This window comes from Haliaeetus albicilla, chromosome 9 (assembly GCF_947461875.1).
Source record: "Haliaeetus albicilla chromosome 9, bHalAlb1.1, whole genome shotgun sequence".
NCBI lineage: Eukaryota > Metazoa > Chordata > Aves > Accipitriformes > Accipitridae > Haliaeetus > Haliaeetus albicilla.
Genome location: NC_091491.1, coordinates 30,255,875 through 30,274,588, shown reverse-complemented (window position 1 = coordinate 30,274,588; position 18,714 = coordinate 30,255,875). Strand labels below are relative to the sequence as shown.

At 46.4% G+C, this 18,714-nt stretch overlaps 1 protein-coding gene across 2 annotated transcripts in view; it reads right to left on the bottom strand.

Moving 5' to 3' along the window:
• Positions 1-18,714, bottom strand: part of FGF12 (fibroblast growth factor 12) — a 236,736-nt gene that overhangs the window by 148,043 nt on the left and 69,979 nt on the right. Inside the window, exon 1 of one of the 2 annotated variants that reach the window (XM_069792394.1) lies at positions 37-273. The exons of the other annotated variant lie outside the window; for it this stretch is intronic. Within the exon in view, the coding sequence (XP_069648495.1) occupies positions 37-124 (88 nt within the window). The 5' untranslated portion in view covers positions 125-273. Of the gene's footprint in view, positions 1-36; positions 274-18,714 lie in introns of those variants that run through there. 2 annotated transcript variants of the gene reach the window in all.

Sequence of the window (18,714 nt, the reverse complement as noted above, 5' to 3'; positions counted from 1 at the left end):
GCGAGGGCGGCGGGGACAAGGACGCGCGCTCCCCACCTGGGCTGTGGCTGGATCTCAGGCGCCTTCCACAGAGACACTGCAGCATATGCGAGCCTTTCTCCAGGAGAAGCCCGAGAATCCTCATGGATTTCACTTTGTGGCGCCCTCCCGCTCCTCGGAAAAGGGACCGGCCCCGGAGCGGCCGGCTCTCAGCGGCGGGGCGCCGGCCCCCCTCGCCGCCAAACTTCCCGGCCCATCGCCGCGGCCCCGCCGCGCCCGGGGGAGGGTGGGGGACCCCGCCGCCACTTCTCGGGACTTCTGGGCTGGGGGAGGGCAGGCTTTGCCGGGAAGGGGGGGGCGGGCTGGCTGGAAGGACGTCAAGCCCTAGAAACACGGGCGGCCGGCTCCCAGCCCTGCCCCCTGCCGGCACAGCCCCCGCCGGGGCGGGGAGCCGCCGCCGCCGGGACGCCCCCCCCCCTCCCCTGCCGTTCCCCCCTGCGGCCGCCGGGCTCGGCCGCGCCGCTCCGCCGGCGGAGGTTCTCGCCGTTTCCCCCCCGCCGCCGCGGAGAGCCCGGTCCCGCAGGGCTCCGCCGCGCTGAAGTTGTCCGAGTCCCGGCGGGGAGGGAGCGGAGCGGAGCGGAGCGGAGGGAGGGCGGGAGGCGGCCCCCCGTCCCCCCGCAGGCGCCGGGGATGCTCTGCTCGGCGGGGCAAGGCAGGCTCGGTGCGCCGCGGATGCTCCACGTGCGGGGGGCAGCGAATACGGCCCTCCCGGGGCTCCCTGCCTGGCAGAAACCACGGGACCTGCAACGTGGCTGGGAAGAAGACACGCCTCTTGTCTTAAATCACCCGTGGGAGCGTGTGTGCCTAGAAGCTAGAAGCAGGGGTGTTCCTATAAGCACGCGCTTTAAGCCAGCAAGGCTCCCTACTTGCACTAACAGACCCCAAGGCCACGGCTTCTCGCAAAGGTCGCTCCACTGAAACTGAAGGTTGATTCTTTCTTACCCGGTTTTATACCATCGCGGTCACAGCGTTGCAGACCCAAGTCCCGGCTCAGTTTTTGCGTAGGGCCCATATTTCACACGCGAGGAAGGTTGGGGAAAGATGGTCACCTTAGAGCCGTTTTCAATTCATGAAACTACGCAGTGCAAAACCCACAACACAAGGCTGGAAAGCACAGGAGCACAGAAAGCTCCTCAAAGGAAATAATATTAGTATATACAAAAACCACTCAAATGAACTTTCACCTGTGTAGACTCCAGTACTGCACTAAAAAGCAGCTGCCTCTGGGACAAAACTGAACCTTGCACCGGGGTGAATTTCTACCTGGATTACCTTGTGCTCAAGCAGGGTTACCTACTCATGCACCACCTTTCAAAGCCTTCTCTGCTTTTGTTTCTCCTGGCACCCGGCAAAAGTGGCCAGGCTTCTCTGACCAGTGCATGAGATGGAAGTTTATCTAGAGAGCGCACTCTAGGATGTCAACAGGCTTTTGGCCAACACTCCACAGGGATGCGAGAGTGGGGATACAGACTTTGTTGTTAACGCTTGCTAGGATGTCTCTCAAGCCCAAACAAAAAGAAGAGGCACAGTCAGCATGATACAGGGTGAAACTCTGCTTTGCTCACTAGGAATTCCATTAGGATGGAACAGTAAAAGCTATAAAATACATGGAGATCACAGTACCAAGGAACATAAACCAGGCATAACAAAAGAAATGCTATTCTAGTATGAGAGCCCATTGAGGATTTGTGGCAAAACCAGTATTTGTGAGAGCACCTGGAATCTTTCATGCCCTCAGTAAACAGCCTACAGTTTCAGATTTCCCATAGAAGAGGGGAGAAAAAAGAAAAAACAAAAAACAAAACAACAGTTAAAATGCTAAATGTTTCATGAAATGGAAACTCTTATTTTCCAGTCAGCCCTACTTCATACACTGAAAACAGCACTTAGCTGGAAGAAAACCCAATAGCATACAGGTCAAGACTGTTAGAAGGATGCAAGGTATTAATAACTAACCCCTGGGATCCATGCTAAACTCAGTTTTTGTTGTCTGCTGTGGTTTGTGCTGAATACCATCACTCTGTATGTCTTAATGCATAAGCTATTTTACACAGGACCCTGCACATGCACCAAATCACAGCAAAAAGCTCAAGGAAACTGCTCTTCTCCCTCCTCTCTACATGTCCCCACTTACCCAGGATCATTGTTCCAGCTACACTCCTTAGCAATACCTGCTCCACAGCAATCACGGAAGACTACCGTGCCATGTCAGGCAATCAAACTGAGATTACAGCTGTTACCTCTCCCCTTGACCCACAGTTGTTTCCTTCAGTTCTCCACTATACTGGATCAACGAGCAAGCCTGTAGCCCCTCTGGAACAAGGCCAGAAGTAGTTTGCACAGTGAAGCCCTAAAACACAAACAGTGGTTCTTGGGTACTTTTGTAATAGCACAAAAAATAATAGTCCTCATTCTGCAAATGCATCAGCAGCATGTTAGAGATGAGAACAATTCTGGATCTGGCAGATCAAGGACAGTACAGTGAGATCTGAAGTCAAGGTGCCCTCCTTCCTTAGCAGCCAACATGGAGCTGTAAATGAGGGGGCTCTGATTTAGAGGTGCCAGTACTGAAGTGCAGCACCAGGTACAAGGACAGAGGTGCACTTAGGTATTATAAGTATTAAGCTAGCATGGGAACGGCAGGCATTATCACTTGGACGTGCAAGGACAAGTGTATCAGACATGATACAGGTATTTGTAAGACGAAAAAAAAATGAGAATGCAACAGGCAGCTGAATTTTGAGACCTCTGTTCACTAAACACAGTTTTTCTTGGAAAATCTACTCAGAATAACCCACAAAACCACTAATAAAATAATCCCCATTACTTTGGGGGGGTTTCCATCACCTTGCAGCAGGGCTGATGATCCAGGCTTAACCTGCCAGGACTTATGCCTTTGTGGGGAAGGCTCCAAGGGGTCAGTTCCTGATTCACATCAGAGTAAAGGAGAGCAGAATCAAACCAGTGAAAAGAAGGAACAAGTGTTACTTGACATTTCCAAAGAAGGGCCATGAGGACTACAATAAGCACATGTTCTTCTTTCAAACTGAGTAGGTTTAAATTAAGTTTAAAGAGCAAAATGGAAGCATGAAAATGGCAAAGGATGATTCTTTAGGAACTGTGATGACTCAAGTGTTTACATGCCACAAAATACTCAGTAATATCATGTACCATATTAGGTAAATCTTAACCCAGTAAACAAAGCTTGTGGAACTTGGAAAGATAAATGGAGCTGACATAAATCAAGACACTGCTAGATGAGTTAACTCATTTTAATCCAAACCCAAGGTAAACCAAAATAAAATTTCTCTGCAAAGAGACAGCATGTACCCAAACAATATTTCAATGGGACATAAGTGGCACATAAATCTTGCTATGGCTCCATTGATGGGCCTGTGCTACTAAATAATAATGCAAATAACATCTCAAAAGTTACTGTGAAAATGCTATAGATATTTTAATTTTTGCCCATCAATAGAACATGGGTACTAGAAATGATAGTGTTCTTGACTGAAAGCAGAGATTGCATTTACTGGAACACAAAGAAAGCTGTGAAAGACTCACTGAGGTCAGAAGACAGTTACAGGGAACACAGTGTCATGTGTGTTTCTCCCTTATTAAATTAAAATGCCATTGGCCTTCTGAAGCACAGAACAGAAACGAGAATATGTTTGGGATTATGGAATTTAAATTAATACCTTCTACTAAAAAGAGGAATGCACTGTGCTCTGATCAGAGAAAAATAAGGTGATTTAGCAGACAAGGCTCTTTGCTAGGTATTAAAATAGCATAATGTGCATGAGTTCATCAGTTACAAAAGCCAAAAAAGAAGGAAAATCTACGAAAGCTCAAAGAAGAGACTAGTCAGGAAAGGTAATTTCCTTGTATTCACACAAAAGCAAGTAATAATCTTTCAAGATGCTGAGCCCATTCTGTTCCTATTTTCACCCTTAATGACTACCTGTAGTTCTTTGAACATTGTGACTGGTACACAGATAAACAGCCTGTGCAGGTGGTTTGGTTTTTTGGGTTGGTTTGGGGGTTGGGTTGTTTTGGTTTTTTGCAAGTCTTTGCCCTTGTTGTATTTTCTGGCCAAATGCAGGTGGGTATGGTGGGACATGGCCCATTAACCTCGACAGCTTTGTCCAAGCTGGTGCTGATGCAGATCTCAGACCTTGTCCTTCTCTGTAAATTTACAAAACTCCTATGGGAGCACTTGGTGCTTATTTCTTGACACTCACTCCATGGATCCATTTGTGATCAGGGATGGTATATTCTTCAGGGATGGCAGATAACCACTTCACAGCACCTTTCTTTGCAGGAGGCATTTGAGCAAAATCTACCCTGGAATGGGCCAAAAAATACAGCCCTTTTCAGCACAAACAAGTACTTACCCCACTGTCATGACTGTGCTCTCTGAGTATTTCTGCTTACCCTTTGCCCCTTCTTTATGAAGCAGAGCACTGCTGACAAGGAAGGACGGCAGGGTCTGCTTCACAGACATCGTAACCATGTATAGCTTCTATCGCATCCAGCTCCACCAAAGCACTCACACCAGAGCCAGTGGGAGCTGCAGCACAAAGTTCAGGGGTTTGCTGAAGGTCACACAATAAATTTGTGGCCAAGTAGGGAATCATCTGTCAGTCCTCATTCTGGTGATTTAGTGAGAGGATTAGCCTCTTCCTGATCAGTATAAAATTGCACTCGTTATAAGGCAAAGATTCTGCTGGAAACTACCATGGAAAAAGTATACTGCACACCTTCTGATAGCAAATAGAAAATGAGACAAAAAAAAACCCCAACATAGCTTGATTTTATACATCAGACAAGAAAGACTAATTTCTTGGTTGCCTTTCTGTGGTCAAAAAGCAATGCTATCATATGAACAAGAAGGAATAGAAACCACTTATTCCAGCTCCTGGTGGAGACACTGACTTGGTAAAATCTCAGCCTCCTCTCAGCTCACCAAAGCAGATTCAGGAGAAAAAGAAAAAATGTCAAGGCTATGAGACATCTTAATAGGTTTATCCTCAGACACATAAAAAGCTCATAGTAATGAGTACTTAGTAGTTGCATTTCCAGACATTAACAAGAAATCTAGTATTACGTGTAAAGAAGGCTTTCTCTATGAAATGTCTCCAATCTGAATTAGTGAGAAGCGGTTGTTCTGGATAGTTTTCAGCACAGTGACACTTTCTCAGGAGCTGGAACTTCTAGGACTTCTCCAAACATATTTTGGTAGTAGTAGTACCAGCAGCTCGGAACAGATGCTCTGGAAAAAGGGGTAGCCGTACGTTGTTCCTTCCACCCGCTTCCAGTGCCCAGCAGCTTTGTGATTTTGTCATCCACAGGATGTCTTGCAACATATTTAAGAACCCTTGATGGATTTCTCCGCAACAAATTTTTATAATTGATTTTTGAAGCCAGCAATACCGTTGGTCTCCTCACTGTCTTTTGGCAAGAAGTTCTATGGGTTAATTGTGTGCCAGGAAAAAGCTTTTATTAGTTTAAAACTGCTTCTCAGTAGTTCCATTTAATGCTCACCTTAGTGGATACACTGTGAAATGGTAATTTTATGTTCTCCATGACAGTCATGGTTTTATACACCTCTGTCGTATTTCCCTCCTCAATTGTTTCATTTCTGAAGACACCTGAAAATGCCTAATGTGTTCCATCGCTCCCCGGGCAGCAGCTATTCTGCACGCTCCACTGACCTTGTGTCTGTTTCCTGTGCCTTTCTAGTTCTATCACATCTTTTTTGAGACAGGATAACTAGAGCTGCACACAGTACTCAAGGTGCGAGTGCACCAGGGATTTCTAGCACAGCAGGATGATAGCTCCTATTTGCTCTCTGCACCTTTCCCAATAATTTCTGCTTGCATCTGCTGAGCTAGCACTTCAGAGAGATCCACACTGTCTCTGAGGTCTTCTTCCAGAGAGAAAATGGCCCCAGTAGCAGCCCTTACCTGAGTGACCATAAATACATATTCTTCTGGTTTTTATCTATGGGTGCATTACCCTGAACTCCTCCAGTTTATACTGCTGTTAGCTCACCAGACACTCTGTATCAGGAGATCCTTCTGCAACTCTTTCCTGTCCACTTCTGTTTTTCTTACTTCAAAGGATTTTGTTTGTCTCCTCTCCATTCCTTTGCTCTTGCAGATCATTTAGGAGCACGCTGGACTGCACCATCCTGTCCCTCTCCACTAGCAATTTCCCCTGTGATGAGGCCTTATCTTTTTTCTTTAAAGGAAACACCCAGTTAGGGAAGCATTTTAGAAATCCAAGTGCATGACTTCTTCTGCATCACCTTTACCCAGATGCTCAGGGAATGCCAAGGGATTTGGGGGGCATGTTCCCCCCCGCAAGAGCCGTGCAGCCCCTTCCCCAGATGACCAAACCTGACTGCCAGGCCCCCCCTGGGGCTGTCATTTTTTTGCAGATGCCTGAATTTCAGGGCAGACCCTCAGATGTTGCCACATTTGTCCTTTGCACCCGAGAGTGGCAGAAGCACATTCTAGACGCTCCTCCTTGGAGGGTACAATTCCCCTGCCAGCTCTGCTTGCTCTTTCACATCTGACCAGTCTCTGCAGCCCCTCACAAGGGAAAACATGCAGGAAGGCAGAAGATCTCCCCGTCTGCTGATCCCTCCAGGCTCAGGGGTCATGAGAGAGGAAAGCAGATTAAAAGAGCTGTAACGCAGCCAGCGTGGGGAAGATCTGACCCACAGGGCCCCAGTAATTGAGGTTATTAATCCACAGTAGGCAATGATGGCTTTGCCTGAGGCATGACCCAGGTTTAGAGGGAAACAGCTTGCAGTTGTGCCAGGCTTTTGAGATAGGCAGGCAAGCAAGCTTGCTGGCCAACAGAGCTGCCGGGCTCTGCCCGCCGGACGGCCCCTTGGCTCCTCTGCTTTCAGCAGGCAGCCACCGAGGCAAAGCCAGCACTGAACAGGTGCATTTCCCAAATTCAGCCAGGGGGTGATCTTGGCTTTCCCCCCCCCGATTTGCTGCGTGAAACATGAACAACTGGCAGGCCACCTCCCTCATCTAAGCCTGCAACTAATCGATCCATCTCACAGGGAAAAGTTGGGAGGCTTAATAAAGGAGCTTTTCTGAGGGCAAGTACAATAGGACCAGCTCTGCAAGAAGCCAACTCCCCTTCCCCTCCAGCAAACTCACTCCCAATGTTCAGGAGTGTATCTGAGGTCAGAAGCAGCATCTGTGGAAGTATGAACCTGCCCATCTGCCTACTCCCAGTGACACTTACAGATCCTTTTACTGTCATCCAGATCTGAAGTGTATTTATTCTGGCATACTAACACAACACGTGTGGTACAGTCTCATCAAGACAAGCCAGTGCTTGCCTACCTAACTCCCTGCCTTGGGAATGACGGTATGAGAAATGCTTTCTGCTCCAATTCACAGCTTCTCCGATCACAGTAAAGCCACTACTGGGGCACCACGGTTCAGACCCTCAACTCGTTAACTGGCCACCGTGGCTGAAGAGCGGGTGAAGACACGTTTGAGACACAGATTGCACTGGCAAGACTGCTGTTCTGGAACATGTAATTCCCAGGTCCTCCAGTGTAGCATCGCTAAGGCAGCAGGGTCTTTACCAGAGCCACACACAGGTTTGTCCCTGCTGGTTCTGAAGGCAAAAAAAATGACAAAAGCTAGGCATTAAATAATAATATTACAGAGTAGTTACAGTGTGTCTATATATGTAAAGGAAAATTCATGTTTCAAGAGAATTGAAGACTGGATTTACAAGACTTTTATAAGAGCCAACCTTGAAATCCTGGCTTGTTAGAACAGGACTTCCTACGGGGTACATTTTTTCCAGGTGAACTTAGTTAAGAGGACTTTTTGTCTGGGAAAATTCCTTTTCTGAGACTGTCTCACACAGTGTAGTCCTCTCCAGAATGCAAGAAAGAAAAAAGTATTCAGATTTTCTTTCTCAGGGAACACTGTTGCTTTTGGGCAGATGCTCCAAAGAAGTAAAAAAATCAATACACTCATTATTTTTCCATAAAATGACATTTTCTAAAGTATTTCAACTTTGGTGAAATACTTCGACAATATAATGAAAATAAAGTTGCAAGGAAAGGTTTTGACCTTATCAAAATCAAATATTTCCATAAGTTTCTCAAAAAAATTTGACAATTGAGGAATACCAGGAGTGTTTGGCTGACACTGGTGTGAACAGAGAAGAACTTAACACCCACCCCATTAGGCCACAACTTCCACACTGCTGCTGCAGCCCCAGCCCCACGCACACATGTACCACAGACTGGCTTCACAGGACAGAGGAGGTTTTTTGCTGCTCAGAGTTACAGTACAAATGGTGAAGACAGTTGATATTACCAGGCTCAGAACACTGCCAGCTACAAGGCAGACCCACTTCCTCCATACTCTTCTATGACAGTAAAAACAAGCCTAAGTAACATATCTAGAGTTCTTTCTTGCATTTGTCTCATGGTTTAGGGTCTTTTAAGATTTCTGTTGTTAGCTTTTCTCTGCAGCCATTGGAACCAGAAAATATCTAAATATACCAAGTTGTCATTCTCACATAATGGCTTGAGGATTTAAGAAAGGCCCCAAATCTTCTAAGAGTTCACAACATGAGTTTGCAATAATCACACCAGTGACAGGTAACATGGCTGGCTCCCAGAGACAGGAATCATTGCTGACTTGTGACATACTCGGTAATGGCCTTACTCTGCTTCTGCTGAAAACAGAGCAGTGCCAGCCCAGATTGCAGCTTAGACTGATTATCAGCCCCTGGAAAGTTCTGCTCCCCTATGAGAAGGCAAAAATCCTTCTTTCCTCAGTAGCTGAAGATAATTCACTTATGCTGGAAGAAAAAATCCAGCAAGTCCCATTCCAAAACATGCATAATCTGGCAAAATTGGGGAGGAATGAAAAGTGTTCACATGAAAGATGAAGCACCATTCTATGAAAATCCCTGCGGAGCACAACAAGAAAGAGGAAATCACAAAAGATGAATGACCAATGGGTGGAATTTCAAGAGCGAAACAAAATATGGGAGGCAAATACTTCTGTGTGCGAGCAGATAAATCAGCAAGACATTACTTTATCAGCAGGGAAACATGCACAAGGTATTACCAAAGGCCCTGAAGGTCAATCACTGCAGTGGTTGTCTACTTCCCGCAAGCAAAGTTCAAAACCTGGACCACACACAAGGCACGTGTGATGGACCTGGCACAACACAAAATGCAGCTCAGCACAAGCTAAAGCTGTAACTGCAGCAGCAGAACAGACCAAGGAAGGGTTAGAGGAGAGAGAGGTGGCTGCAGAGGATTTACCAATAATGTTAGAGAGCTGGGGCCAGATTCAGACCTACTATAAACTGATACTGCTCCATGAGGTCTGAATTTAGCCCATACATTTCAGGCACTGATTTTTTTCTTTTCTTTTTTTTTTTTTTTTTTTTTAACAGGCACTTTAAGGATTCAAAGCTGGAATGATAAAGCTGAGCTGCTACCCCATCAGCATGTGCTAAGATATTTATGAGTCACTAAAACACACCTTTTCTAATTCTCACCTTAGCTTGTGAATGGCATGTGGCCAACGCACCTTCTCCAGCTACTGGAGAAAAGTCACCACAGCATGTTATCTGCTGAGGCTATTGGCAGAGCCGCTGCATCTACTCTGCTGCAGGACATGTTTGACCTCCAGCTAGTCCCGCATTAGCCTTCTGCCTGTTTACATCGGGACAGTCACAGACATTGTCCAAACAAGTGCCACACAATGGCAGCGCTAAATTTTAGGAAATCTGTCCAGTGCTTTGCAACCCTCAGACGAGAAAGCCCCAATCAAAAAACACGAGTGCAGGCTTGAGTCCTCCAGAGTCCTCTGTGCTGCCTGGCCCCACGTACCATTTCTGTCCCTGCACAAGTGGTCCTACCAGGTATACTGGGCTCACGAGCAAGTGGAAACACAGCCATCACTTTCCATTCCCAAAGAGCTGTGTCCTACAATTCAGCAGTAAAACAGTAGTTATGATGGGGAAAAATGTCTAATTAAAGCAAAACTGTTCTGAGCAAGCTCTTGCATGTCACATATTCATCCCCAGACCACTGCCAAAATTATTTCCTTCCAGCTGGCATTTGCTTAAACCCCCAACAGAAAAGCAATCTCAACTACGCAGTACTGGGCTTCACATAAACCCTCCTTAGATATTACATCCCTCCCCGGAACAGTGAAAGGATCAACGAGGCCTCCCTTTGCTCTACCTAGTTATTTGGAAGGCCAGCCCCACGTTCCAATCCCAACACTCAGAGGTTTGAGTCACCCTCCACCACTTTGGTTCCTTCACTGTTATCCCAATCCCACAGGGGATTCTCCATCTCCCACTCCCCTTCTCAGCCAGGTGCAGTGTAGCAGGACGACTCAGACCTAGGGAATGCCAGCTCGATGTTCTCCTGCTATAGAGCAATCACTGCCTATCTCCAGAAGGTCCTCATGGGTCTGGATTGGGGCTGCTGTGCCAGGGAGAGGGAAGCAATGGGTGCCTTGTGAGGAAAAAGAGACTTATAACAGGGCACCTCCTGCCCGAACCACAGCTCCTGCTGCTTCCCTCTGTCACAGTCTCAGCTTATCTTTGCTCAAGCCTCGCGGGAGCAGCTTGTTGTAAAACACAATTTTAGCTATTTGCTTTTCGTGATGGCAGAGCCATAAGCTCCTGAGGGCAGTGCCAGGCACATTGTGAGGCAGCATGCGACATTTGAGGGTGCGAGGAATGGAAAGGCAGGTTCCCAGGGGGCCGTCTTTCCTTTTCCCCTGCTGAGTTACAGCAAGTGTCACAGCCACATCATCTATTTTTCATTCCCTTGTGCTCAGTCTCAAGCCTTAATGAAACCACACGGAATCCAGCATCACTCAGCAGTGTACAAAAGCACTCTGGTCCAGCTCTGCAGAGCTGGAGTGCAGAGTGTGAAGTATGGCAGGAAGGAGAAGAGTCTGATATCAAGAACTTGGCTCCCCATTTTTATTTGCTACACTCCCTGAACTGCAGCGATTGCAAGAGAGAGTGAGGCATGGCAGAGAAAAGCCTTGCCCCTCACCCTGCTCCCTCAGTCACCCTCCTGGTTACAGTGAGAGCTGTCAGGCAAGACCACAAATGTCCAAGATGCTTAATGCCAACAGCAAACTACATGAAGGAAAGCAGGTGAAATCAGAAGGGTCGTCCTCAGGATGATGCTCTCAGGAGACAGATTGTCCAAGATAAATTCTGAAAGAGCGCATAAGTGGGACTCTTGGGCTTCTACCCAGCTGCAGTAATTTGGCTGCCTTTTCCCAGACCCAAGCCATCACTAACTTGGGCAGTGGGGGAGAAGGGTGTTTGCTGCCAGAGTCCATAGACGCATACCAGACGCAGCGCGGCCGTGAGTCAGGCTGTCGCTCGTGGGGAGACCTGGCGATGCCTCCTGGTCCTTGGCCACCTCCATGCTTGCCACCCTGCCCCTTGGCAGAGCACCTCTGGGCTGAGGCAGGAGGGCACTGGAGCTGCCTCTTTGCCCATTTATCCAGACCAGAAGAAGTGGGGGCATTTCTCCGCAAGCACAGAAAGCGTGACAGCCCCTGGTGTCCAGGTAAAACATGCAGCTGCCTTTGATGAGAGGCAGAACAGACACCAGCTTTACTTGCACACCATCAGGGGAAGTGGCTGGTAGAGGGCCTACATTAAGACAGAGTAAATTAATAATCAGGAACAATCTCTGAGCTGACGTCTGCTCCAGCCTGTAGGATAGTCTCTGAGCAGCTAAAACTAGAACAGAGCAATTCCTGGGGAACAAGTCATAGGGAAAAGCCTGCACTGGTCTGTCAGGGATGCAGGCAGCAGTACCTGGATAATCTCATTTTACAGTTTATTCCTTCTGCTCTTCTCCAGCTTGCTTTCCAGTTAGGTCCTTGCCTTGTAGAAACTGTTGGGTCATGTCTCTGATACCCCATGATTTCTTTCTTACTGTCATTCTCACCAAGGGATGTTTAATGCAGGATGCCTGCTGAGGCCCATGTCCTGGTTTCAGCTGGGATAGAGTTAATTGTCTTCCTAGCAGCTGGTATAGTGCTATGTTTTTGAGCTAGGTATGAAAAGAATGCTGATAACACTGACGTTTTCAGTTGTTGCTAAGTAATGTTTAGTCTAAAGTCAAGGATTTTTCAGCTTCTGATGCCCAGCCAGCGAGAAGCTGGAGGGGCACAAGAAGTTGGGAGGGGACACAGCCAGGACAGCTGACCCAAACTGGCCAAAGGGGGATTCCATACCATGTGATGTCACGTCTAGTATATAAACTGGGGGTAGTGGGGGTGGGGGGAATCGCTGCTCGGGGACTAGCTGGCCATCGATTGGGGGATGGTGATCAATTGCACTGTGCGCCATTTGTATATTCCAATCCCTTTATTATTACTGTTGTCATTTCATTAGTGTTATCATTATCATTATTAGTTTCTTCTTTTCTGTTCTATTAAACCGTTCTTATCTCAACCCAGGAGTTTTACTTCTTTTCCTGATTTTCTCCTCCATCCCACTGGGTGGGGGGGAAGTGAGTGAGCGGCTGCGTGGTGCTTAGTTGCTGGCTGGGGTTAAACCACGACAGGCCATTATCATTTCTTTCAGAGGCGTTTGCACCGACTAGGACTGATGGAGATGGGCACATGGTGGCCTGGCCAGCCTGCTGCACAGCAGCTGTGTTTGCACTGCACTTCACCAAGACCCTGCTGTTTATATTTAATTTTCCAACTTCCTTTTATTCCATGTTGCACATTTCATATTCTTTCATGATCTCTTTGTAATTCCATGTCCCTGTTAAGAAAAATCATGCTGAAAAGAGTGGGATTAAATAAGCAGGTGATGGTCAGAGGTAGTTATCAGACTCAAAATGCTACATGTAGACTAGTATAAGGCTCTTCCCTTAACTCATCACAAGAAGTTACAGAAGGTAGAGCAGCTGCCATCCACTTTCACAAGGGCAGTAGCTTTGAATGCCCTTTCATGCTAATACTGCTGTCAGGATCTTCGCACCCTACAACTGCTCTTGAAAAATGGGAAAGGGCCCTGGCGGCTGGGACCCAGCAGGAGCAACAAGGATGCTGTTTCTGCATGTGGTGCAGTACAGCAGTTTTATAGTGTGGGAGGTCCAACTGGTCAGCATGTCCTCTCCAGGCTTACTTGGAAAAGTGAGTAAAGGTTTATTGTGAAGGTTTTGGCTGATTCATATTCTTTACACAACCACTATGACCACAGTTTAAGCATCACAAGGGTTTACAGAAGTTTTCCCCTTCAGTGGCATAGGGTTGAGCAGCAGACTTTCTGCATAGTTAAGGGTTATAAATGATACTATCTGTTTATAAGACTACAGGCAATACCTTCCCATAGTTTAATAATTGCACTGAGATGGGCCCTTGACTGCTGGCAGCAGTAGGGGTCACTGTAGTGTGTGTTAAGCGGGAGAATTCAACTAAAAATAAAAACCTAAGGGAAAAAAACCAGCAAGCTGAACCATCTTGTGACAACTCACCCCAGAAGCCCTGTCAGTCTGCCAGGACTGCACTACCCAGGAGCTGGGAGTGAAGCAAAACCATCCACCATCTAACACTCAAGAGCTCTTTAACCCACTCCATCTTCAGCTGCTTTCCGTTGCTGGCTGCTTTTAACCTAGTTTTCAACCTCCAGAACTCTTATTTCTGGCTGCAGCTTTCATTAGCAGAGACATGCTCCCCATTCATTCAGTTCCTTCCAGAGATATAGGCTACATCCCCAAAGTGCCTTTTTGGGAAAGTTGTCTGATGTGCTCACAGGCTGAGGGTGCAGTGCCCTGGAAAACGGGGAGGAGCATAGCTTTAAGAGAGTGTATTTTTCCCCTCACTACTGAGGACCCAAACCCCAGTGGTGAAGCTTTTAGATGGGATTGTTCTTTCCTAGCCATTGTCAGTTTTGTTCCCAAAACCGGTGGGACAGACTGACTTTTTAAGGACATAGAGCCCTCTTTCCCTTTTGTCTCTTTCCTTCTCCTTTTGGAGCAGTAGGTGATGCAATGCTTTTTTCTTTGCTTTTTCACACCTCTGTTTTTGAGGCCTCTTATATAGACAGCTGGGGAAGAGGTTACCTTGCACAAAAAGGGTCTCTCTGCATGGAAATGCAACAGCTTCCAGGAGCTCCAGTGATCACAGATAGACCTTCATCCCCAGCTGGCAAAGTGCTTTCCTGCTGATCCTGCAGAAATCCCGATTTCCTGAAATCCTCCTGATTTCCTGCAGGAAAAACTTCTCCTGTTACTACACAGACAGGTTCTATAAGGGGGAGTGCAGCAGTCTGGGGTCCCTGCTGCAGAGGTGCTCACACACATCCCTGGCATCTCCCTTACTGCCTTACTTTGAGGCTGTCAGTCTGCATCTTGTCTTCCTCCAGAACTAGCTGTGGATCTGACAGGATCGAGGTGGAGGCTGGAAGTGGAAAGTGATTTTAAAGTGTAAAATGCCTCAGCTGAAGTCTCCTCAGTTTCACGCTCTCTGCCATCCACTTGGTCACTGAACCCAGGAAGAGGGTACAGGGGTTTCAAAAGCTGGTGCATGTGCTCTCTTTTCAGAAGGGTCTACGCTCTCTTTTGTTTGGCAGGTGAGAACTTTCCCTGAGAGAGATGGATGTAAACTGTCTCCAGTCCCAAAGCCTTGTAACCATGTCAGCAAAGCACTACACTTAGCTATTTAGGTCTGCTGGGAGACTGGATTTAACAGCTCAGATACCCAGGCAATTACACAGCCTGCAGTCTTGAACCAGACTGAATCCAGCCAGTCCAGAATACAGCCCAAACAAGTTTGCATCTGGCTGCAAAAGATCGTGTAGTAAAACATACCCATGGCTACTGGCATCAGCTCAAAACACTTCTTTGGTTTAGAAAGCATCAATGCCAGAAGATGGATTGGGGATGCTGAACATCAACAGCAGAGCTGTTCCCACAACAGCTGTATACGTTAACAAATCCTTACAGTACGCCTTGGCAGAGACACTGAGGTTGGCATTTCCATCCTCTCTTCACAAGCAGGATATTGCAGCAGGACTGAAATAAGCAGCTCCCAGAGCCTCACGCAAGCAGCCCACAAGGCCATGAAAGGAACTGTATTACAAGTGGCTTTGCACTCAGGACTGCTGGTCCCACATGCTGGGCTCAGACACCCTGCCAAGAAGAGACGAGACTTTGAAACCTAAAAGCATGTCCCACACCTCCACACTGACTGCCTTTCCATCATCTCCTGTGGGGTTTCGAGTGGCTTTAAAAACAAGTTTGGCCTGATGGAGGTCAAACCACAGAAGGAGTTGGGTCATCTGCTGTCACAGCATATTCTGTGGTTGAGGTAACCCAAACCTACTGCATCCCCTTCCCCTGCCTGAACCACAAAAAACTGTTCTTTCCTTTAAGGTGGCCTTCTAGCTGTGCTTACTGCCCAACCAGGCTTGCGGTCTTTCTCTCAGGGCTTTTGTAGGCTAATCCAGCACAAAAGCCACTGGCTGCTCTCCACTCCAAACCTCTGCCAGGTTGAGAGATGGATGGAGCTGGTTTTAAAATGTATTGTGAATTGGAACAGCGTAAGAAGCCAACAACAATCATTCTGCTGAATGTAGCAGCCTATGTCCCAAAGGACCTCAGCACAGCTGATTTACAAAAAAATGCACTCAAAACAACTAATGCTTTTATATTTCAAGTCATCTCTTGTGAAACCCAACCTCTGCAGGACTTTTACAATTCGATCTCATTTGAAAACCTGTATAAATCCTCCCTTACTAACTGTATGGTTTAAGTATGTGAACCCTAGAAATATCCAGTGCGGACATGCATTAGGGAGAAGTGTGCGCATGCTCCAGCAGTGCCCTTGTATTGCTTTTTTTGTGCCTTTTGTGCAATGAGTTTGTGATTTCACATCACACCCTGCAACTTCTCAGTCAATAACATTAACAACTTTTCATTTCTTACAACCAAGGTGCCTCTCGGAGCTCCACCTGGTTGGCAACTCGATAAAGCCCATGAGTCCCTACACAGGACACAGTTTGAGCAACACACGACTTCTCAAATTCACAAAGTAATAAGAAAACCCAAGGTTGGAAGCTGAAACTAAACAAAGTGCAGAAGTATTTAACGTCAAAGGTGATAAAGCACTGGAACGATTTAACAAGGTGAATCTTCCATCACTGGAAAATTTTAAGCCAAGAGGGGATGTTTCCTATATTCAGTGCTGCACTTCAAGCAGGAGTCAATTGAGGGCAGTCCTGTGACTTGCTCTCTGCAGGAGGTCAGACTGAGAAGATCACAAGAGCCTCTGTGACCCCATAACCCAGGAATTAATGCCTGGGAGGAGTTTCTTGTAAAATCTATCAAACCATTGCCCTTTAAATCCCTACCTACAGCTCCTCTGCTATGAAGCCACAATGCAGAATCAATTAAAGAGCAGGGAAGATGGAAGAGGGAAAAAACAAGAAGTTACTGAATAATGGAGACCAAGGCACAGTGAAAGGATGACAGAGGCTTGAGCATTGCCCCTGCACCAGGCTGAATAAGACCTATTCTGGGCTCCTGGAGATCATGGGAGTTTTGCTATTATTGACTTCACTGGTACTCGCTTTGTGTCCTCTGCAGATAAGTAGAGGACACGGGTTTGCATTCTGCAGGGTTGCGAAGCCTGTGTTGTTCCCAAACACTGAACAGTCCCACTACACAGCCAACCTAGGTACAAAGTTATTATTTTTTCATTTTAACCTCCCAACCAAGCTGCCTTTATGATTATAACTCTAGACCAAAAGAGACTTCATATGAACAAAAGGAAAAAGAAAAAAATGAAAAAAAAAAAAAACCAAACAAAACAACAAACAAAGCTGCCTTTCCATTATTATCGTACTGCTGCTTTGGAATTGGAGAAAATAAAAACCTCCATCGGTAGATCTGGGTTTCTCAATCCGTCTCAAAAAGTTGGCAGGAGATTATGCGAGGACTGAAAACTAGACTGCACAAATCCTCAGAAAGCCACCAGAGGGTAGCAAAACATTTTAGAGAGCAGCTAACAGGAGCCCAGGCAAACCAGCGTGTTCTGTACCTGCATCACCTTCCTTACATTCTGGTTGTTATTTCAGTTCTTCAGGAAAGTCACATTTTTATTCATCCCTATCCATTCCTTTTTCAAAATGCTGCCTTGATTTCTCTGCAGATGAGAAGGAAAATTTATATTTCACATTATTCCTGCCCTGCTCCTTGGGAACAAGTTTGTTTCTCCCTAATTTTCTTCATAGTATCTCATCACCCCCCAGGCCGAGTCTCCCCCACAGCAGTGGGCAGCATGCAATATTGTACCAGGATGGCACAACAGTACAATAATATGGTACCACATGATGGGGACGTGTCAGGAGGTGAAGAGGGTCAGGAGGGCAAATAGCTGTTTCCAGTGGTTTGGGGAAACGGGCCGTGTCAGTAACTCCCTACATTAGGTGTCAGGATTACCCCAACAGTCTTGCTTATGCAGCATTCAAGTAATACCCAGCCTGAATTGTTGACAGCCAGTCCTGAGGTTTTTACTTTCTCAAAGCTGTGAAAAGTACAGGAGAGGGAGAGAGACATAACGTTTTTGTAATGCTTTCCTCACCTCTCCAAAAGTCTCCATTCTCCATCTTGCAGATTCCCACGCCAGTTACATGGAAAGCCCTGAGCTCTGCAAGCACCTCAAGAAGCCAACGAACCAACCCCATCCTGATCCATCTCGCATGCTTTCTGCTGAGTGTTAGGGTAGGACAACTTGCATTAAACTTTTTTTTTATAATTATTATTTTATTTTAATGTTCCTATATGTTAAATTCTCAAGCCAGGATGCCAAGGAGTCCTGTTGCCCTGTTTGGAGAAGCTTATATGGAGCAAGGAGACTAGCCAGGAGTTCAGAAAAGGAAAAAAAGAAGAGTCTGACTTTTAAATAGCTAACTTTTTCATGCAGTCTGCAGGAACCAAAAATAGCTCCTGAATATTTCAGCAAATCATTCCCAATAATTAAAATTGTGATGTGTTTGCTGTCAATCCCAAATGCAGTGAAAGCCATCAGATATATTATTCACTACAAATTATTCATCCAGCTGCACTTGCAGAGTTGAAAATTTCCATTCACTTAGACCTCAGTTCAAAGAAACCCTCAAGCCCCTAAATCAGAAATTCTTTTGTATCTGCCCACTGCTAAAAAATAAGACAAACTAACCTTCCCTTGTCTATCCTATTTATTTAATACAGGTATGTATCACCCAGTAGGTTAACACGGTAGTGCAGCTGACACTTTGTACTGATTGTCAAGTTACAAGATTGTCAAAGTCTGTTCAGTGCAGCTGCTTTCAGTGACTATTACAGGTGGATGGAAGTCAGGAAATACTTTTTCCACAAACTGTACCCCAAATTGGAGTATCCTACTTGCTCTACCCAGGTGCTGTGCCACACCTGAGGATCAGCCCTTTGCCACATTTTCAGGAAGCAATGGGAGGTAGAGGAAAGGCTCTTTCAGACTTCCAGTTCTAGGGAAAAGTTTCTGCCCCTGCAGAGAACTTGATTATCAGTCCTGCCCCATCAATAGTAGAGACACCTTTGCTCACAGGCTCCTTCAAGCAGACATCAAAGCTAAAGACATCAGA